The 23,531-nt window shown below is 41.0% G+C and overlaps 1 protein-coding gene across 3 annotated transcripts in view; it reads left to right on the top strand.

Moving 5' to 3' along the window:
* Positions 1-23,531, top strand: part of FMN1 (formin 1) — a 136,134-nt gene that overhangs the window by 34,938 nt on the left and 77,665 nt on the right. For 2 of the 3 annotated variants that reach the window (XM_033144837.1, XM_033144827.1), the window contains one exon: positions 17,113-17,174. In XM_033144837.1, the coding sequence (XP_033000728.1) occupies positions 17,113-17,174 (62 nt within the window). Of the gene's footprint in view, positions 1-12,953; positions 12,984-17,112; positions 17,175-23,531 lie in introns of all 3 variants that reach the window. The other variant, XM_033144818.1, reaches the window with a different exon arrangement.

Raw genomic sequence — 23,531 nt, 5'->3', positions numbered from 1 at the left:
AAATTGGCAAACCAGCTGGGGTATTTCAACAGAGGTAAAAAATAATAAAGTAGGGAAAATAGATTTTAAAAATAAATAAATAAATAGCTTGAAATAATCCACTGTGTCTGACTATATATATATATATATCCAAAGGCATGTTAATATAAACCTTCAAACAGGAACAAAAACATATTTGCTCTCTGCTCATATAAAGTGTAATTATGGCAATATCTGTGCCAGACCTTCATATTAGCAGCTTACTTCTTAATAGTAAGCGTTTGTATTATGCTAAATACAAGTTGGTGTGGGAATGATCCTTTGCAAAGGGTTTTAAATGTGGGATGTTAGTATCATGTTAAAGCGAATCACTACTTCAGTTTTGACGCCGTCATAGATTCCTTAATTGTGGAGGGGGAGTTAAAATTTAGAAGGAATCATATTAATTATTCTGTTCTCTGTTTATAGGCTATGTATGTTTCCTCCTAAGTGCCCTATGGCATCACCAGGCCTTTGGCTAATTAACAGTCTATGGACTTTTAAACTTGGGGGGGGGTATTGTTTTGTTTGTTATTATGTTATGTATTTTTCTGTTTTTACACTGGCCTTCAGGTGAAGAATGGTATAATAATAATAATAATAATTAGGTATTAGGTCCTCGGTTAGTTGCTCATGAGTAAGCAGGCAAAACTCAGAGTTTTCCTTTAAAAGTTTTATTGTGCAAACTGTGTACAGTGCAGAGCTAATAAGTTCATGTCTGTATCAAGCGTCGGCAGAATCTGGGAATGGCTCCTCCCAACAAAAGAGTTTCAGTAAATGAAAACCCCGCCTTCCATCCTTTTGTTTCACCCCTCGACGCCTTTCGGGCGACGGAAATTGCGTGCCTCCTTCATCGCCCCTTGGGCTAGGGGAGTGCAGGGTCTCCCCAGCGTCCTCAGAGCCTCGACCCTCCATCCCCTGAGACCCATGCCCCTCCCCGCTGGAAGCCTCGCTGCTCCCTCCACTGCCAGAGGAGGTGCTGCTGGTCAGGTGGGGCCAGTGCTCTCTGTAACATCCCGAGACCCCTTCCACCACCTTGCGCTGCGCCGGGGACAGTTCCCTGACATTAGGCTAGGAATGAAGCAGTACATAGGGACCTACCTTGTGCATATTTTTGTTCTACAGTTTCTCTCATCACAATAGGATTCCATCTTTTGTGATGACCACCATAGGAGAGGGGCCGTGGTAAGAGGAGGGTAAGGCCCGATATCTACCATTTCTTGACTGATGGTGGCAGAAGTGGTGAAAGACCACTGTGAGAGAATTTATCCTTGCTAAATAGTAGCCCTGGTGGGTTGCCTTTACAGCTGTGCTGCTGCCTCCCTGCTGTGTTTGTTGCTTGTGGGTGGGATGGAAGTACAGACTTAAAAAAACAACAACAGCACATTTTTAATTAAGGCGTTTCTCTCCCCACCCCCACCCCCGTTTAATATTATTTCCCTTAACTTTCCTATTTAAAAATAGTATATATACCTATTGTTGTGAGAAAAGTGGAACATTGTAGATTTTGTGTACAATGCTGCCAGCTATTGGTGCAGTGATTTGAGTGGAAATTATTAGCATACCAAATGTATTGTAATTTGCTCAGAGCTTGGATTCTGCATTACTCATCCAGTGACTGAGAGAGATGGGAATTTAGCAGTGACTAAGACGTAACAGGACGGAAGTACTATATTCAGATGAGTTAGGCAGAGCATGTATAAACTTTACTTTCACGCTCCTCATACAAGAGGCTTTTTGATACCCTCTCACTGCTGTATAATTACCCTTAAAGCTGATCCAGAAGATCCTATAAACATAGAATTCTTCTCATTCCTGTTAGAATCAGTGATGCTATCACATGGTTGTGCTCAAATCTGCAATGATTTCTTGTTTACTTGTTCATTGGGTTATAGATGCCAAAAGTTGCCAAACAGGTCATTCCTCTTGCTAAGAGAACGTGAGATGTGCTTCCTTTCACTGACTGTATTCAAAATAATGTTTAATGACAGTCTTTTCTCTTCATGTTCAGTATATTTTCCCTTGGCCATAAATAATGCTTACTGACTATACCTATTTTTGGGTGGGATTCAATCATATACTGGCAAATTCAGGTTGTGCAATTTAAGTTGATTTGAACCCCTAGCACAACATGCTAGAGCTCCTCCCCCAAACTGGACTTTTTGGTGATAAGGAAAGTGATGGGAAAATGCACTGGAAAGCTTGATGCAACACTTGTCTAACTTCCTTGCAAACAAACCACAACGTATGTTCAATAAATGGGTCATCTGGAAGTGATTGATAATACTCATTTCTAACCGACACAAGCAGCTATGGCCAGATAATAATGTAGATATAATTATGCGGCTTCTTTGTCTAGAGGCTAGTTTAAGGGAGGCCCAGCCAGTATGTCAGGCTTTGGCCTAGCATTGAGGGTCCGTTTCAGGCATGGATGTATGAAGATCAGAAGGTCGGTAGATGATGTCACAGATGGAATGGAGGGTACAGGGTTCAGTACCATGACATCAAAGTCAGGCACAGGGTTCAGTACCATGACAGCATAGAAGGGGTCAGAAGTATGGCAAGCAGAAGTCACAGTCTGAGGCAGCATGGTAGTAGGCAGAGTCCTCCCATTCGAGGTGGGTTACAGTCAGTTAACATTTCTTTGAGAGTTTGTCCCCAGGAACTCATCCTGAGTTTCTTCCCAAACGCGCTTTCTAGGGCAAGAGTTTTCTATCAGGGGCCACTGACCCACAGAAACAAATAAAGAAAAAATAATAATAATTTCAGGTTTTTTGTTTTGTTTTTTAGACAGTGTTCAGTAGATTTTGTGTGCTTTTTCTCCACTGTGATGACTGAATGTGCTTTTCCTTAGTGAGCCATTGAGCTCTTGTCTGGCACATACAGAGCTCCTTTGTTCTCTTTCCCTCACCACATCTCTGGTTGTAAACAGGATTGTGCTGTTTTCCTAAGCTGCTCTAGCTCCCAGTTCCTAATGTATTTGATATTGTTTATAAATCCTTTGAATGGAAGGGCCGTACCTCCCAGAGGTGGGCATTTTGGTGTTATTGGCATAGAACTCGGGTTGTTTCCATTATCTTGACTGCTTTTGATTACCATGGCCTGGTGGCATTGACAAGCTTGGGAGGGGACAGCAAACAGGGAGCGGTCCCTCAAAATATGCGATGGGTGCTCTCTTCAGTACTCCTGCTTCTGCCTTTCCCCTGATGGGAGGAAGCAATGTTCCCCAAATCTGACCTGAAGTGTCTGCAGCAGGAAAGAGCAGAATGGGAAGTCCTGTTAATGCAGGAAGAAATGCATTGTGCAAGCCAGATGCCATAATTGCATATTATTCTAAGCATTGATCAAAGGTGTTGGCTAAACTAAGTTCGCGTTCTCTCATCAGAAAGTTTATTAAATGATAAAATTGAGCCCAAAAAAATGTGTAGTAGGAGGCGTCATAGACTTGCAAACTGACAGTGAAATCTAAGGTTGTTAAAATTTGTGTACCGTCGTTTCACTTTTGTTATGCTATCTGGTAGTGTGAAAATATTGAATGTTTTATTTCACTGTTATGTTTATGATAATATGATCAAGTAGTTTTGAGTCAACAATAAATGATGATGGTATTGTCATGTTCCAAGTCTACTGAAAGGCTTTCATATCTATTGGGGGGGGTTTCTTTTGGGGAGGGTTTTGCTACAAAAGCAGTGGTTGCAAAAACTTTTCCATTTAAAAAGCTTATATTAAAAATTTGAAAAGTAGCAATTTCCATTGACTGGATGGTAATGTTGGAAATAATCTTACTGAGATACAATTCATGTCACATTTGTTCTTTTATGTAGCATTTTCCTCATTAATTCGTATGTTTGTGTATTGACAAGTCTCTGCTTCTTCATTGCCTTTTTAAGTTACTTCATCCTGCAGCAAAGTCATGCTGTTTCTATGGCACCTCAATTTCCATGGCAACAGTCTTTGACGCTATAAACACTATTTTTATACCAGTGTGAGAAAGAGAAGCAAGGTTGTGAATGAGAAACCTCTTATTTAAGGACCTTAAATAAAATATTGAGAATACAACTATATAACAGAAAAATATATTTCAGCTGTGTTTTGAATTGGCCCCTCATAACTCACAATGTGATTTATGCAGGAGGCAAGACCCAGTTCAAGTGTAATGCTGGGGGACCCCTCCCCCCTTCGTATATAAACCATATATCATAAAGACACCACAGTCTCTGCTGTGCCTTATTTTCCAAAAGTAAACACAGACCCTGAAACTGTGGAGATTGGGGGACGACGTGTAAAGATATTAAAAACATCCCACCCACTTCTAAAAGGCCACAGATAGTTAAAGGTGAAAGGCCTGGCTATAGAGGAAAGATTTTGCGTAGCACCTAAAGATATGTATAATGATGGTGCCAGATGAACCTCCCTGGACAGAGCTTTCCACCAACAGGCAGAGCTACTGCATAAAAAGGCCTGTCCTCATGTTGCCATCACTGGATCTCATGGAGGGGCCACATGAAGAAGGGCCTCAGATGATGACTGAAGGGTCTGGGTCTATTCATATGGGCTCTGCAATTCTGAGCAGTTTAAGGCTTTATATATCAAAACTAGTACTTTGAATTGGGCCCAGAAACTACTGTAATTGGCAACCAGTGCAGTCAGGCCAGGATCGGTGTTACCGGTATATGTCCAAAGGTAATATGAGGCTTCATCCTTGGGAATCAAGCAAACCCACCCACCAAACAGCAGCACAGAACACTTTCTAGGTCAAGCTAGGAAATACAGGTATCAATAACCAGATTGTAAGATAGACAAGGAATCCAGTACACTTTACAGGCAAACTCACAACACACAGGCAGCACTTTCTAAAGTGAGGAATGAAAAGGATAAGTAGCCCCTGTTCCAGTTGCCCCCTTTCTGAAGCACTGTGTCCAGTTTTAAAAGAGCCGTCGGAATACTGTTTTATTACTTTTTTCGGTGTAGCTTTGTTAAAGTAAGGCACTAATTCAAGTGAAAGGGAAAGCATCTTGATAAAGTTCCTCAGATTTGCTGTTTTTATTAGTAATCTATGGAAGGTGGTAGGAATTTGCTTATGGTATTTCAGATGGCACCAAACTAGGAGGCATTGCAAATATTATTAGGAAATCATGCAGAATGAATTGGATGGCCTCATGAACTGAAATGATGATGGTGATGATGATGATGATGGTAACATGTCAGAATTGTGATTGCTTGTTTGATTCTGGTTAGAGCAAGTGCAAGCCATAGTTTGTTGGTGTGCATATAATGGGAAACTGGTTTGTATTGAACAAAAAGTAACCAATCTGTGTTTGGGAGGTATAAAAATGTATGTGAGTCTATGACACATTCCTTATTCTCTAAAACATGCTTATGCCTAAACTGAATGTGTCTCAATATTAGATTTTATGGAACAAAGTAGGTGTTCCATTATTACCGCTCCTCTGTTTGAAATAGGTGACAGGAGTGTGAAACATGTAAATGACATTCCTATTTAACCTTGTTAAATGTTTGTCAGCTGGGTGGTAATTATTTGCTGTACTGTAATCTTGAACATTTGGCAGTGAAACAGGATAATTTGAGTAGCATGTGATCTGGCAGCTGAATTTTTTTTCCTGTAAACAAGGAGACAGCAAGATATTGACTCAGACAGAAACCAAGGTGCTATGCCCAGCTGTGGTGTTTTCATTACATCCTTACCGAGAGCACATGAACCACCAGTGAAGTTATTAATGCCCTCCGTAAAATAAACGCATTGTAGATGCAGCTTTACCTGTTGCAGCCGTGGGGAAGGTCAGCTAGACAGCTACTATGGTGAATGAATGTTTACTCTAGTATATCCACATTTATGCAAAAGTAACTTTGCATCTTTTCTATGCAAAGCTTCTCTTGCTGTAGAAATAATTAACTAATTAACCTGTTCGTTTCCAGTTTTCCCTAGAGGGTATTAGGTATAAAACATCAAGGTGCCAGTAAGTGTGCTTACCATGTATATGAATACACACACACACACACCATCAGTTGACCCAGACATTACACATCATAAAATGCCATGCACACAGCTACCAACAACCATTTAAAAACTTTTCTTTGTACTTGTTTTGTCATCTGCTATGGATCTCATTGGTTTGTTGAGGCATTTGCCTGCGAGTATTTTGTATTTTAAACACTCTTACGTGCTGGTTTCCTCTTCCCTCCCTATGTCTGCTCCTTATTATGCAAGATGAAGGTTATTATTATGAGGTTGCTGCCAGCTTCTGTGGCCAGGCTACTAGTGCCACACCAAGGACATTTTTGGTCATGGCACTTCATTGATAGAATTCCCTCTTTAATGGCAACCCATATCCCTGACTCCTTTCAAAAAGCTGTTAGAATGTTCTTATTTTATAGCATCTTTGTGTCCTAAGCTACTGGGATGGTGACTGTGCTGTCTTTTTCTGATGGTGTGTTTTGTTGGACATTACTCTGTTTATAATGCTCGTTCTTTTTTTAAATTTTGCAATTTATTTTGCCATTTCAGCTACCTTTTTATGCAAGGATTTCTTCATTCATTCATTCATTCATGCCCTTAGAAGTACCAGTGTGGAGTTCTTAATTGCTGTTTTGTCATATGGTCAGGGCTTTCAAGGTGCGGACAAGTGTTTTTGAATTTGGTAGAGAGATGTGTAAAGTACACGTGCAGCTGACTCAGGCCCTTGGCTCTGCTAACCCAGGTCTGCCTGCTGTGATGGCTTTCAAATATCTGCCCAAAGTTGTCTCATAGCCTTGCTGCCTGGGATTCTCTGTCTGGAAATAACAGGGATCGAACTAACCTGGGACCTTTTGGAATGCAAAGCACAGGAGCAGCACGTTCAGCTTCAGTGCTTGAGGCGAAACAGGATTACTGTGCCCCCCTGCAAGCCTCCCTCACCTGCATTGCGCAGTGGCACTCGCGAAGTGCTGGCAGTGGCACCAGCTTGCGGCAAGATCTCATGAGCGGGCCGGTCCTGGCAAAGCATGTGCTCTGCAACCTAGCTGTGGCCACAGTTGCATTGGTAGATCAGATGTGCCCTACAGAAAATGCTTCAGAAGTTCTACTAGTATCCATGTCAAAGCAATGCTTTCTCATGGGGATGGAAGCTTTTCCAGAGTGGGCCCCTCCTGCTGGTTTTTGTTGTTGTTGTTGTTGTTGTTGTTGTTGTTGTTGTTGTTTCCTGCGCGCCCTCTGGAAATCAAAAGACAATTCCAGTTGTCGGAAAGAAAATGGTTTCATCTTTTCTTCCTTGTCTTGAAGACCTTGAGCAGTACCGGATTCACGTATAAGCTAAACAAGCTATAGCTTAGGGCCCCACTCTCTTGGGGGTCCCCAAAAAATCAAAGAAAGAAGAAAACTGGATGTATATTTCCAAAATATAAGATAAAAAATAAATAAAATAAAACCTACATACAGTGTAGGCTCCTATGAAGTAAGTAATGGGCCCCGCCTGCTAAGCTGCTCCCTAAAATATCACTGGTTTGCTCATTTCTTTATATAGGGTGCCTACATTCTGCATATGCAAATGGCTTTAGATACCTATTAGGTCCATAAATTAACATATAACATATATTCAACACAAAAAACAGTGACAATTTGTTGTTGACAAAGGACAGCTGGACATATAAAGGGCCCCATTACCTTCAGTAGTTTAGGGCCTCGCCAAACCTACACCCGGCCCTGACCTTGAGCCATACAAAGCAAAGGTATACAGTACTGCAATCTAGGAGACTGTAATAGATCCCACTTTAAATTCCAAGGAATCTGTCATGTGGTTGGGGGTTTTGCTGCATCACAGATGTTTGATCCAGGAATACACAGTTTTCTGAGACTTGGGAGTGGCTAGTAGAAGCTGGAATAGTTTTGGCAGTTCTTTCCAGGCATGTGCAAAGAGGCTGAGTCACTCTGTGCTTACCCAGTCACTCTCCAATATAGCATTTCCTACCTCTTTTGTAAAGCCTTTTTCTTGTAGCTGGGATTGAAATTATCCTGGCATTTTATTTTGCTAATAATACCCATTAGTTCCAAACATTCCCACAGTGTACTTTGTAAAACTTTTTTGAGACTTATTTTTAACACGATATCACAATATATTCATTGTTATGTAACTGTATTTCCCTTAGTTCTTATTATTGAAACACATGGAAAGCAGTCACGGGTGTAATTATTCCATGCATCTTGATTTTTACTTAGATCTGGTTTGCATAAAGTTATTTGCACAAGTTTGAAAAAAAACCCACCAAATGCCATTGATTCAGAAAGGTTGGGCAGCCTAGCACCTTCGGTTCAGTTTTGATGATGTCTAATTTGCAAAACAGAACTTGTCTGGTGCGTTTTAATGGCATTGAGCTTCAGTAGACTAAATATGTGCTACTGACATCTAGTGGGTGAATTAGAAAATTACATGAGGGAAAATTTTAAAACTGCAAGGTGTGGGTGGGGGGAATCAGAGGGACCAAAGGAAACATTATACACGACCTGTATGTTACCATTTCTTACTGGACTTTCCACTGAAAAGCAGTTGCAGCAACTCTGCAATGAGTCTGGACAGCGAATGGTAAGGGGAAGGGGCTCCTTAATCCATTTCCTTCCCTCTAGCCACTTTTCTGCTCAAAAATCACATTCCCTACTGAAAAATTTACAAACCGTGTGTCTCTTCATGCTATCTTCTGTGTAGCTTTTAAAGCCATTTATTTGAAGGGGTCTCACAATATCTGTGAGCGTATTAGTAGAGGAGTCCCCAACTTTGTTGAACCCAGGAGGCATTTAGAAAGCTTAAAAACTGTGCTATGAGCATCACAGGTTTCAGAACCTGCCCACCTCAAAATAAATAAATAATAACAGGCAGCAAATAAAAACCAATAAAATGCAGAGCAAAGGGGGGGGGGAAGGACCCCCTGCCAAACAAGCAACCCCTCTCCCAACCAAATAACCACCACCTCAAAATAGGGAGGGTCAGGGGGGCTTGGTGGGTGATTGGCAACACACTGAGCACCCCAGCATTAGGTCTTCATTTCCCCCCAGAACCTTCTGTTATATTAGATGCAACAAAGAGTTTGCATGTTGAGAGAGTGAATCACTTCTCCCTATTCTCTCTTTCCAGACCACTCAGCCGTTTTGTAATTTCATTCTTCCCCACCAGATGCAGACATATTTTAAGTCACTTTCCAAATGCTGGCACATCTGCTTCCTGGGTTTTTTTAGCTACCAGATTTCCAGAAAAGTTTCATCAGCCCAAGTCGGCATCCATCCACACGTGACAATATCAATACCACTTGTTGAGTCTCCCTAGCAAGTGGATTCTAGAGGGCATGGTGGGTAGGGAAGTGGAAATGTCTTTTCATTTAATTGTTGGAAGAGTTGATTATTTGGTCTGCCCCATGGGCTTTCCCCAGTTGCAACAAAAAGCCCCCTAAAACAAGCAAAAAACAGACAAAACACCTATACCCACCAAAACTAATGAAACACAGACCAAAAAGCATGAACCCCCGCCCCCAAAAGAACACACAAACTCCCTCCAAACTTTTTTCCAGTGTTTGTCTTCTGTTTCACTGGTGTTTTCTAGATTTTCTGCCCTCCCCCAGCTATGCCACGCCCTGTGTCCCTTCTTCTTCAGTACATTTCCTTTACCAGTTGATTTGAGGTGATAAACAAAGATAGCATATTAGTTGACTAGCTCTGCATAGCCCTTGCTATGGCTTGAACAGGCTGCAATTTCAGCTTACAATAGGGCACTCCCAGAACCTAAATTGAAGGCTGTGACTCAGGCCTTGAACATGCGAAATTATCTGGGGAAAGTGCTCAATATGTGTGAAGTGTCTTCCAGCTGAAAAACTCTGGCCTGTACCCCAATTTCTGTGATGAAGAGGAATTGCGTCCAGGCCAGAGAGTGATTTCAAGCCTGACTTGAGCCACTAGCACCTCTCATTTTACAGTGTCATTGATATGAAGATAAAAGTTAAGAAAAGATGAGGGAGGGAAGCATGAGGGCACAGAAAAGAAGATGTGAAGGTTGGAGGGAGACACAGAATTGGAAGGATGCTGAAAACATTAGGGGTATGTGAAAGTGTGAGCCGGAGAAGAAAGGACGAAGGCAGCCACTCATTTCTCTAATTATTGCCTTGCCAGCTTTATGCGTTCGCACATATGTGTACACAGAGACACACACACACACACAATCACTTCGCCATGATGCTATCCCACATGGTGTATGTGAAAGTATGACAGCTACATAAGCAAGACTGGTCCTGTGCATCTTTCCCATAGCCACAGAATATTCTGCAAGCAAAACCTCTTAAGCAGGATGAACCTAGAAAGATGAAAAACTGGCAGGGAAGGGACCAAGTACCAAGAAAAGCAGTCCTTGAAGAGCACTTGTATCTTTGTCACTTAGCATCACTGAGAGAAAGTTGAGGTGAAATAGATTGCCTATACACACACACAAGCATCTTCTACCATTATCAATAATATTAGAAACATCATCACTAAATTGTGCCCAGATGCAGGAGAAAACAAGCTTGCTCCATCTTCCATGTGACAGCCTTTTAATATTTGAAGATGGCTATCATATCCCCTCTCAGACCCAGCTCCCTCAACTGTTCATCTTGACACTTGGTTTCCAGACCCTTGATCACCTTGGTTGCCTTTCTCTGCACACATTATAGCTTGTCAATACCCTTCTTAAATTGTGATGCCAAAAATTGGACAGAGTACTCCAGTAGTGGTCTGACCAAGGCAGAATAGAACAGGACTATTATTTCTCTTGATCGGGACACTATACTTCTGTTGATGCAGCCTGAAATAGCATTAGCTTTTTTGCTGCTGCATCACACTGTTGGCTCATGTTAAGCTTGTGGTCCACCAAGACCCCTAGATCCTTTTCCCATGTACTACTGGTAATCCATATGTCCCCTGACTTATATTTGTGCAGCTGGTTATTCCTGCCTAACTGCATAACCTTACATTACCTTACATTTGTCCCTATTGAAATTCATTTTGTTTAGTTGGGCCCAGTTCTCCAATCTGTTAAGGTCATTTTGAATCCCAATTCTATCTTTTGCGGCATTAGCTACCCCTTCTAGTTTGGTGTCATGTGCAAATTTGATGAGCATCCCCTCAATTCCTTCATCCAAGTCATTTACAAAGATGTTGAACAACAACAAGCTCAGGACGGAACCCTGTGGCACCCCACTTGTCCCTTTTTCCCCAGGATGATAAGGAATCATTAGGGAGCACTGTCATGTCAATATCTCCTTTCAGAATTATTGTAGCTAATCCAGACCTGTTTATGGGTTTGTTAATTTTATTTTCCTGCGTAACATGTTTGTCAACTGCAAATATTTGAAAACCGCTAACAGTTTCCTAGTTTGCTGAAGATACTACATAAGAAGGAAGTATCGAGGTTATTTAATGTACAAAGATACAGTACCTCCATTGTGTCTTTTAGTCAAATATGTGCTGTGCGTCATAATTTGGATAAAGAAGATACTTTTGCTATGTGGCACAGTTTGACTGAGAGATCTGATGCACAGTTCCTTGTCTTATGCCTTGTTGTAAACCACTTTAAAAAGGATACAGAGAGTCCGAAAAGAAAGTCTGTACCACTTTTAACCTATTCAGTTGAGCAAAACCATGTATTCTGCCCTGCAGTCTCAGGCAGGCAGCAGAAGCTGTTGGCTTATTGCAGGCATAGGCAACCTTCGGCTCTCCAGATGTTTTGGACTACAATTCCCATCATCCCTGACCACTGGTCCTGTTAGCTAGGGATCATGGGAGTTGTAGGCCAAAACATCTGGAGAGCCGAAGGTTGCCTATGCCTGGCTTATTGGGTTGCTGATGGGTCCCTGTTCATGGTCGTTGGGCTGTATTTAGTGTGATTATTCCAAGTTGTATGATCTGTCATACAGGCAGATGCCATGTTTGCCAGGTGTCCTCTGGTGTTCCTCCTCATGCATTGGTACCCTTCATGACAGGTTACTTGCTGTGGTGTCCACCAGAGTGCTTCAGTTTATGCTAGGTGGCTATGAGCCACCTGCCATTTTAGTAACCAAAGATGGCTTTGATGCAGCATTGCTTCAAGCAGTTCTGGATAGTTAAACTATATCGAATGATCTCAACCATTTATATACTGCATAACACCATAGCCTGTAAGTAAGGTGATGAAAGCTATAGAAAAGATAAAACCATTTAAAATTAACTGTAAAACTTACTTAAAATGGCTGCTGAAATAATAAAAAGGATGGAAGTTCAACAGGGAGGAGGGAGCTTTTCTGATCTCAGCTAAGAGGAAGTTTCATAGAATTGAGTGCACATTTCTGTGCGTATGAGCTGTGCGTATGAGCCATGGGGGGATGCCAATGATGACGTCCCCAAAGACCTCAGTGATTGGGCAGGAATATAAGGAATCAGGCGGACCTTAAGGTATACTTGACCCAAGTTGACACGGGTCTTGTAAATCAGTGCAAGACCCTTAAACTTGGCCCAGCAGCATATGGGCAACTATTGCAAATGGTGGGCATCTCCTACAGCAGAGGGCCCCAGGGCCAGCATTGAATGTAGGCCTTTTTGAGGGCACTCTGGGAGCTGCCAAGAATGTCAGTTGGCCCTGTTTATCATAATATCTTCTATCCTGTGCTAATAGAAGCTTGTGGTTCATAGGAGTATGACTTCCATAGCCCTTTGGTTGCTTTGGAGATGAGAGAAAAACTGTTCTTCCTATTTTCGGTCTTCCTTTTAAAACAAAGTTAGGAGCTTAGTTGATGGGTTAATTTCTCCTTTCATAAGCAAGTGCTTTCATAACTGAAATAAAATGTATGTTTTATATGATAATTGCTAGTAACTCCAGTTAAGTGAAAATAAAGATGTTTTGGTTGAGTGAGGCTACACTACATTATTACCTGTGCTTTTACCTCTTTAGCTGACTTGGTATCTTTCACGGCAAAGCCAGGTGGGTAAAATGTGACACCCAATGTCCTTGTCTGTCCTGTCTGTGCTTTATGTGTCCCATAAAGGCAGTGTCTACCCCGGTATAAGGTCTATTCCCATGAATTGTATGAGGGAACATTCAAGACCTATTAGAAATATTCGTTGGGAAGTTTAAGAAGCAATATAGAAGCGCTGTATATTTTCATATATATGTAATATAAGAAGAATTCATAGCAGGAGGAGAAATAAACTCCAGCGCCTCTTGGCCACAACCAGCACTTCATCAGAATACCTTTCTGTGCTGTACTTTGATCAGTAGTGACATTTATAGCCCACTGACTTTCATCTATTAATAATATTTTTCTGTAGGTTATGCTTAGATTTCACATTGTGGAAGTGCCACAATAGGTTGATGCCATGTATTTATTCCTGCAGAGAATGATAGGGGACATGTATAGCAGGAGGGAGGTGTGGTAAACTGGAAGCAACTTCTCCCAGGAGGGCATCACTGATACAGCTACCTTGTTTTAGTCAAGAAAATTCTCAAATCAAGTCTGGTAACAAATAAGGAGAGTGGGTTGAACATCCTGAAATGTTTTCTCCATAAACTTCGCCCCTGCCTTAGGGCATTGGTGGGGAACCTATAGCCCTCTAGATGTTGTTGGACTCCCAAGTCCCATCAGCCCCAGTGAGCAGGGCCAGTGGTTAGGGATGATGGAACTAGTACAGCAACATCTGGAAGTCCACAACTTTCCTACTCCTGTCTTAAGGGGTAATAGGCTATGTATTTGCATCCAGAAAAGTTCTTTGGGTTTTGTCTTTGTTTCACCTGCTTCTTTGCCATCTGATGTTGGTGCAGTAAAGCATACTGTGTTACCTATTGGTTGTTTATATGATGTGTTACTTTAGGTATCTGTTTTATGTCTTTAAGACACCAGTAAGAGAAGAGTTATAAATATTAATTTGAAGCTGTGTTTCTAGAAATGCATCCTAGTTTAAAAGTGATGCTGTAAAAAGATCCATTTTTTTTTACTTCCATCTTACAGTTGCCATTGTAGCTGCCATGTTCTTACGCATGCAGTTTTTTCTGTTATGCTTTATGGTACAATCAGCCTTGTCTTGCTGCTTCCCCATTTGTTTTTCCTAAGCTTTATTTAATATAAATTAAATGCTGGCCGGCTCAAATTTGGTTTTGATTATCATCCTGAAGTTATTGTTGTGGTCACTCCTGTTGAACTGCAATCTTGAACTAGGCACATTTTCAAGATTGCCGTTCGACAGAACTTCTGTTGAAATGAAATGTCATGTGATGTCCCTCCCTCCTAAATTTTTAATTCTGAATTGTGGGAGTGATGCCTGGCTTCTCTGGGCCCCTTTGATTCAAGTCTGTGCCAGAAAGTGTATGAAATACCAGCAAGAACATCTGTGCATTTGTGTTCTTAAAATATATGGAAGTAACAGATAAGCACAACAGTATACTGAAAAAACAACTGATTTGATATAGTGATGCAACCTTCGTCTTCAACTTAACCCAGGCACCATATGGCAGATTAAATTGATGCAAGTACCTTCCAAGAACAAATTCCAATGAGAGTCAGAAACCTTTGCTGTTTTCTCCTCAAGGAAGGAAGCCAACCTGCCTGTTACATCATACAAGATACAAATAAATAGGCTTATCCTACTAATATAAGATAATACTAATGTAATTTGTTTAGATACCTGCGGAATTGTGAATCATTCATATTTCCCCCTTCATTGTATATCACTTTGAGATATTTTCTGGAATATGGTGCAATTTATAGACATTCTAAATAAGAATAGAAGGACTATACCTTTTCTCACAGATAGCTTGTTCACCCACACTATGTTGGTTTTTGACTATTTAAATCAGTGGACGTATAAGATTCCACATGAAAAAGTACATCAATGAAGTCTCTTTGAGTTAAATAGCTAGGCATGGTCCCAGAGTTCACAAAATGCTACCATTGGCAGAAGGGCAGAGAGGTGATTTCCCTCCATTCCTATCACACACCCTAAAAATCTGCACTGCAGGGTTGTGGTAAGACCTCTGGAGCAGCATACAAGATGATGATGAACAGGAGGACCACTGGGAAAGGGGGAATTGACAAAAAAAAATGTATTCCACCAGCCTCTGTTAGATCATAGTCCCTTCTATTCATGGAAGGGCAACTCAGGATTCAACACCTAGTATTTAAAAAATATTAAGAAGATCACTTTGCTAGGGAAGAAGGTATTCATTTATGTTTATATCCTAGGTGCAGCTGGTTGTGCTTTGAAAAGAAAAGAAAAGAAAACTAACAGGGCCCTTCCCACATGGGTGGAGGCCACATGTAGGGAAAAGGTGAATGTCAATCAAGGGATGTTAACTAGTCACCCTTTGTCACATTGTGTACAGACTTGGGCTAGGTAGAATACACCTTTATTAAATAAAGCATTTTAAAGTAAATTGTGTCCTTTTGATGTGAAGGTGTTCAAGTCTTAAAATAGCATAGGAGGAAACCATAACATTTTAGCTGCACTTTATGGAACTAGCATAGCAAGAAGTAACTTTTGGATTTATTTTATTGAGGGTTTAACTTGTTTTAATCTTTTTAAAAGGAGAGCTACAACCTCTGAGCCTTTTCTCATGCAAAAATCTCAGGTGGTTGGTTGTCTTTCTCTAGTTCTGTGATAACCTGTTTGACATAGGGTGACTGTAATTTATGTTGTGGTGTTATGATACTTGTTTTGTTTTTAACCCTTTCCCCTAATAGTTAAAGTGTATCACCCAGTGCTATCATTTTTGTGAGCTTTCCACTGTGACCTGAAGTTAACTTTCCTAGTTAACTTTCCACAGCCAATGTAGATTCCATCCCTTTCCTAGAAAGCAGAATTAGCTATACATTCTACTTCCTGATCCAAAGTTTGCTTTAAGCAAGCTGTTCTCTGGGCAGTTTCTTTCTGCCTTCCTTAAAACGAGAAAGTGAAATCCTCATATACAGTCTCCAGAAACATGGAATAAATGTATATGCTGGTAGATTAGTCTAGCAGCAGTAAATGAAACAGCAACCTTCTCTCAGTTTTTGATATCGTTTTGCTGTCTTCCTTTATTACTCTCAATACCACAAACTATTTACAGGTAGGTAGCCATGTTTAACTATGTATTCAGTGATTATTTGTTCAACCACTCTAGTCTTATTTGTTCCATCTATTCCACATAAAACATCTGTCTGATCCCATCCCTCCTATTTTGTTTGCTTATGGAAGGTCTGTGTCTTGTGAATGCAAATTCTACCTAACAAGGATAATTGGCATTTAATAAATGTTAAAAACCTTTCCTGTATCATCTATTCCATTTTCAAGACTGTAAGAGAAGGCTGGGGGGACTGGGTCTACCTTGTCCAGAGCCAGAACTCCCCAAACCCCCACCGTCTACTTTGACAGATGGGGTGGATTGTCCACCTGCCAATCACCTAACATCACCATGACATCAGGTGCCCACGTAGTTTGATTTCAAGCCACGTGGGCAAAGGAAGCAAGGTTTTCAGCAGCCTTCAATCAGCTGATCAGCCTGAGACTCACTGCCTGTGCCTAGGCACTCCTTGCAACTGTTTGGTGGGGCCAGGAGGCAAGTGGACATAGAGGGTGGACCAGCAGGCTCTATATTCAGGTGTGTATATACACCTGAGTCACCACCACTCCCTCTCCCTCTCATCTCTCCTCATTATTAAACTCCATCGCACTCCTATAAGAGTACCATTCGCCAAGTCACATTTCTCTTAAAGAGGCATCAGTTGTTGATTACTGGGCAAGCGTATCCGCTTTTGGTTTATTTTATTTTATTAAAATCCATAAATTAAAATATTTTTAATTCAAGAATACAAAGTAAAAAGTTAGATACGTTAAAATGCTGTCATAAACAGTGACATTCATAGGCTTAATAGGCCTTGGTCCACAGGATGCTCAAAGTAACACAATGCCATAACTACGCTGTTAGTTCCTCCTTTGTACCAACATTACTGTATTGCAGCCAGAACATGTCCTTTGGCAGGCTCACGTTAGATAGTATACTAGAAGCAGTGCTCACATTGGAACTTCATTAACTTTTGTGTCTTTGATCTGACCAGTGATTTCATTTATTTTACTTTTAGAGTACCATGCTGCTATTTTGCACTTAAAGAAGGAGCACAAAAATGAAGTTGAAAAACTGAAGGTAAATATTTCTTCTCATTCAAACCTATTTTTAAAAAAGGGATCCTCCCCTTTTTGAAATGTTGTATAACTTGCTAATTATTCTGGTAGAGCCCTTCCTTACAGGCTTAGGAGCCCCAGTATGTACACAGAGCACTGCTCCCTGCAAGAGGTGCCAGTCGAGGATACAGATCCATGGTCTCGTTCTTCTACTCATGTGGATCTGCTCACTCCATTGAAATGATTGTAGCAGTCTACATACGCAAGGATTAGGAAGAATATTATTGTGCATTCATCTTAGCCTGGAGAAAGTTGGGTTTGAGGTTTTTCTTCTTTTTCAGAGACTACAAATTGGTGCAAAAGAATCTGTTAAACTGATCTTGTTAGGTCCAAGAAATTGTTGAATTCAGCAGACATCAGAGCAGCCCTGATGAATTAAAATGGATGAGTCATGGTGTGCACACTTATCCAGCTAATATCTATAGTCAGAGTTGTTTGTGTAGTGCTTCAAACATTTGCAGACATGTTTGATCAGAGAAGGCAGTGGGACAAAAGAAACTATTGTGCATAACACAGGAAATGATGCTCCCATCATCTCATCTTTATCTTGTAATCTATGATCCCAAGCACATTTTCATGGGAGTAAGTTCTGTTAAAACAGTGGGACCTACTTCCATGTGTTTATATCCAGGATATCAGGATACATGTTAGAACATCAATTATTTGCACATTTTCCCCATCGTGATTGTAGTTACATGCTTCAACCATATTGTGCAGGAAGAGACAGTATCTGTGTGCATTTGTTTCATGTCTGGTACATATCTTCACATCCTGCAGCAGTATACCATAGGGTCAGTGCTAGGTCTTCTACTTCTTTGAAGGAGTTGGCATTATGCTTCTCAATTTTTGACATGGCACAAAATTGGAAAGCCCAACTCTTTCATTCCCTGGGACCAATAAGGCAAGTCCACATATAACCAATTCTTGTAGAAATGCATTTTCTGTATTCCCCACCAGAGGTCAGTTAAGTATCTCTCTCTCTCTCTCTCTCTCTCTCTCTCTCTCTCTCTCTCTCCCCTATGCTGCTTCAAACTTGCTTTTGTTTGAGTATGTATAGTACTTCTATTTAAACAAAAACAATAGTGCATATTGTACATGCAGTAACCTTTAAAGAGCGGTTGCCTTGTCCTATTTCCAGGTCTGTGGCCAAAAACTTTGGATTTAAGGTGCCAAAGTGGGAAAGTGGAATGGTTGTAGAGCAGGGGTGGCCAACTCCCAAGAGACTGCGATCTACTCACAGAGTTAAAAACTGGCAGTGATCTACCCCCTTCTGGGGGGTTCAGGTCAAAGTTGTTGAGCTTCTTTAGGGAGGAGGAAAGCAATATTGAGCTTTTTTTTTTAGGAAGGAAAGGTGGTTCAGGTCATTTTAGGGGTGCAGGGCAAAGACGTTGAGGTTTTTTTTCGGGGAGCCAAAGATTTTTAGCTTTTTAGGGGAGGAGCCACTGATCTACCGGTGATCTACCACAGACGTCCAGTGATCTACCGGTAGATCACGATCTACCTGTTGGACATGCCTGTTGTAGAGCATCCAGAACCTAAATAAAGATGGTCTAAAGCTGCAGTCCTAACCCTAGGTATCTGGGAGTAAGCCCCATTGAATTCAATACAATGGACTTTTGAGTTGACCTAGAATTCTGCTGTGCTGTGATGTGTTTATGTTTATTTCATTGTATTAAATATTCATAAAAGCAAATTAAGATTTCTGAAAAGAAGGAGCTGGCCAGGGTCAGTTATCTCCTTGCCTTTCTAATTTGCTGGCCAGTAAACTGGAATGTTTACTGCTTTACATTTAACAGCTTTTAATGAAAGCAGAAAATTCAGGGAAGAGGCCTAGAATATCCCCAAGGGAGCCAGGATTCCACATGGTCCCCTGTGGCCATAGGCTAGCTTGAATTTTTAATAGGCCTCTATTCTGATTGCTGTCATCCTATGAACAGAAAACAGTTCTAATTTGTTGCTGCTGCTTTGAACATAAAACAATTCTAATTTGTTGCTGCTTAAATTAGAAATGGTTCTGGTCTGTCAACAATGGAATCCAGGTTGGCCAGTGAGACAAAAGTTAAAAATCCAAAGCAAAATATTTGGTTACCAGTCCACAGAATGGCAGGTGACCTTTTTTTTTTTTTAAAAAAAAATATTTTTATTAAAGATTTTCAAAGGTAGTACAATGTCTCTCTCAAGCTTTTCCATATAACATTTTTATAAGTCAGTGTTGGTGAGACATTAGAAAAGAAAAGGGGGGAAGGGGGGAAGAAGTGGGTGGGACGGGGAGGTAGGTGGGGTGGGGTGACTGTGTTTCTTTTTTACTTGATGTGAGTAGGGTTTGGTGTCAGCATTGTTTATGTAGGTTCTCTGTTGTTTGCTTGTGCTCGTTTGGCGGTGAGAGAGGTTGGAGTTGGCTTGGGATGTGGTTGTTTGGTTGTGGTTGGCTGAAACCGAAGATCACCACAGGCAGGTGACCTTTTTGAATAGACAAGCTGAGGTGATTTTTATCCGTTTTATTGATTTTTTTCTTGATTTTCTTGTGTTGTTTTTTTGTAACCTGCTTGGACGTTGTTGTTGTTGTTGTTGTTTTTACAATCAAGGGGTATATAAGTTTTATGAAATAAATAAAATAATGGCTGGGATCCAGACTTGGTTCCTGCTGGCAGCAGTATCCCCTGAGTGGTGTTCTGCTTGTGGGAAGCTCCCACTGGCAGAAGGTGGGAAGCAACTTTTGCCAATAGTCTCTTAACCTTACACTCTCTGAAAAACTGCTCTGGATAGGTGAGGTTCCAAGAACTGGAAGTTACTTTTTCTTTGCGGTTTGAATTGTGCTGGATAACATAAAAGTTTCTGGAAACATTAGAGGAAAAAGTAAACGTGTTCTCCTTTCTTCCTTGGAAAAAAAAATCAAGAGGTATAGATGCAAATTTTGGTGTGTGTGGACTATAAAACCATAGGTTAGTAGCAGAGCATCTGCTTTGTCTCCAGAAGATTCAAGGTTCAATTCCATTCTAGAACTAGGAATGTCCCCTATCAGAAACCTTGCAGAGCAGCTGCCAGTCAGTGTAGATGATACTGAGGTAGATGAACCAATGGTCTGACTCAGTATAAGGCAGCTTCCTATGTTTCATAGCTTACATATATATATGGCAGTGCTAGTTGAAGCTGTACAGTCCACCTCTGGGAGAGTTGCCATGACATTCTGTGATAATACTGAAGGAATGCTACAACGTTTATGCTATTTTATGATCTCCCTTTAGTACAGAGCTTTCTGTTTTTTAAGTGGTTGAGGTTTTAGTATGTTGAGGTGGAGCTGTTGTTTTTTTCAAACCAAACCCAAATAATCTGCAACATATCTTTATTTTGAAGAATGGCCCACCCGAGCAAACATACTCGTAGGAGAGGTTATATCACATCATTATTGCTAGTTACTCCCAGATTGTTGGCCAGTTAAGTAGAGATGATGTTAGTTTATGCTTGTCGGACACAAACTACAGACTAAGCCATGTTTCACTTGCAGAAAGATGCTTGTAAAATACCAAACATTGCCGCTTTCATCTTTTTTTTTTTAATTAAAAGAAATTGTTCATACATAGCTTCATACATCGATCTATTCCTGTATACCGCAGACAGTTCCTGTTTTCTGGTATTAGCAGATTTTTTTTTAACAGAAAGCTAGCACAAGTTGGGTCCTGAACTAGATTGGGACCATGCTGTAAGCAGTGGCAGAGGAAGGCGGTGCGGGGGGTGCATTTCGCCCCGGGTGTCATCACTGAAGGGGGTGACGAAATGACAAAAATATGAGTTATAAAAAATAAAAATTTGGCTCATGAAACTTTTTAGTTCAGTCAACAAACTTAACGAAACGCGGCTGGCACTGGGCGCCACACCACAGGCGCTGGCACTTACCGCGGGGCCTGCGGTGTGCCTGAGCCACACATCTCTCCTGGGAGTGACGTGGTGGCTTGGCCGCCTGCAGGCTCTGTGTTGCCTGAAACAGCAGCATGGGACATGTGTCTGCCCTCCGCGTCTCCCTCAGCTGCCCCACAGCTGAAGGGGAGGCGGCGGAGAGGCTCCACGTAGCGTGCCCCGCCCCCAGCTGCTGGATGTGCGCACCGCACTAGGCACCTGAGCGGCTAGCTACACCACTGGCTGTAAGGGAAGGAGGGCTTGCCGCCAGTGTTTCTCAACCATTGGTCCCCAGCTGTTTTTGGAGTGCATTAGTATCTCTTTGCCATCAGAACCAGGGTGGGTGGGACACATTACTGCATTTTTTTAAAATACAAAAAATGCTATTTATATATAGTACATTGTCCTGATGTGATAATCTCATGGTGAAATCACTGCATCGTATCTTACTGCATGTAAAAGAAATGAAAGAATTGATTTTAGATCATTACCATAGTCAGATCAACCACTGCTCATGGCTTCTAGGTGTCATTCTCACACAGAATGGGTTATGTACAGGCCAGCTGTACAAAAAGAACCCTTTGCATGTTGACTTTTTGCACAGTGCTCAGTGGTTTCACAAGAGCCACTTGAAAGTAGTGTGGGAAATGTAGCTCATGCAGAATATGCCTGCACATTGTCACGCAGAAGATCAGTGGCTAGGGCTGTGCACACATTACCAGCCAAAAATGCAACTGGGCCATTCCTTTTCTCCGTTTGGAACAAAGCTGATTGGGAGCATCAAAACACACAGTATTATATATGAAACTGCAGAATAGATAGAGGATAGATATGGATTGCAGCTAACCTGTGTCTCCCTCTTCCCAAACCAGTGGCGGGAGTGCACAGGATGCTGAGTAAAAAGGAGTGTGGACACAGCCTAGGAATTGGCTTTAGTCCTTGTGATTTCAGTGGAATTTGCAGCCACACAGGTGTGCTTTAATATTAATGTCAGGGGCACAAGATTTTGTGGATATTACAGATTAATAGGTGCAAGAATATACAGAAATAAATGTTTTCTGCATGTGCTAGAGGAAATGTGACAGGTTTAGTAGTTCAGATTTCTTTTTATTCTCATCTACTGTTTTAATAATTAAAAAGTAGTGCTGGGATATAGTGAATTATTTCAAGCTTTTTAATTGGGATGTTGTATGGTATCCATTGTCCCTGCATCTTTAGCTCTGTTGAAATCCCCCAGCTGGTCTGCCTGCTTATATGCCAGGCTAGTTGTGTAATCATGTTTTTGGCAATGGAGATATATATGTGTTATGTATATAACAGCATGTACCGGTAGAACAGAATTAGAAACAATTATTGTAAACCCTAACCAAAGCAGAATCTAAAACAGACTAAAGTGGCAGTTCTGTTGAAGAGTATGTCTACATGGGATAATTTGTGCAAATAGAGGAATTCTCCAGGAAGGCAATGATGGAACTACTTCGAAATGTTTTAAAGGTAGCTTGCACATGAATGCAGAATTGTTAAATTAGCTTGGGGCACTTTTTGCAGTGTAGTTTGCTTGCCTGTTAACATAAAAGGTTTTTTTTAAAAAAAATCTGAATGACATGTGCAGTTACAGTTCAAATCACTGAGCATTCATTTTCGTAATTAAGTCATGGATGCTGCAGTCGAGATTCCTGCATTGCAGGGGGTTGGACTAGATGACCCTCAGGGTCCCTTCCAACTCTGCAGTTTGGTGATTCTATGAGTCTAAGATTCTAAGTTCCATTGAGTTCAGTGGGACTTACTCTCATGTAAGTGGGTATAGGTTTGCAGCCTTGAAACTCTTTGCTGGGAACTCTTTGGATGTAGAGCATTATAGTTCTCTTAAGTAAGCAAGTTGCTCTTTAAAATGACTTTTTCTATATTTTATAGAAATGAGTCCTTTTGACAATCACAATCAAAGCTCTGAAATGCCCCAAGTATTTCCTTTTTGCTTTTTTTACTTGAAATTTCTTTGTAAGAGAGCTTCCATTGAGCCCAGCATGTACATTTTGAAGAAAACCTTTGCTTGTGAAACTTAACTACAGTCCAAAGCTGCAGCCGAGGTTGCCAAGTCAATTTTTACCTAATGAGCTTTTTTACCTTTTTCTGTATTTCTTGTGTTGCTGCTGCTGAAGGTTTTTTCAGTTTGTGGTTCGTAATAAATTCCACTCTTATTTGAAAAGTATGAGCCCTCTGCACGTGGTTTCATTGACATTATACATCATATGAGTCTTGTAATCAGGATACAAATGAAGTCTTGATTCTTTGAACCCTCCAGCCGATGAAACTATTTGCAAAATTACCCTAAAGCATGTACAGCATTTCTGTGAAACATAATGCTGGTTCCTACAAAGAAGCCAATGCACCAAATCAAAACTTCATCTAGTTAGCTTGCTGCTGT

This window comes from Lacerta agilis, chromosome 1 (assembly GCF_009819535.1).
Source record: "Lacerta agilis isolate rLacAgi1 chromosome 1, rLacAgi1.pri, whole genome shotgun sequence".
Lineage (NCBI taxonomy): Eukaryota > Metazoa > Chordata > Lepidosauria > Squamata > Lacertidae > Lacerta > Lacerta agilis.
Note: the sequence above shows the minus strand (reverse complement) of the source record. Positions and strands in the feature narration are given on the sequence as shown.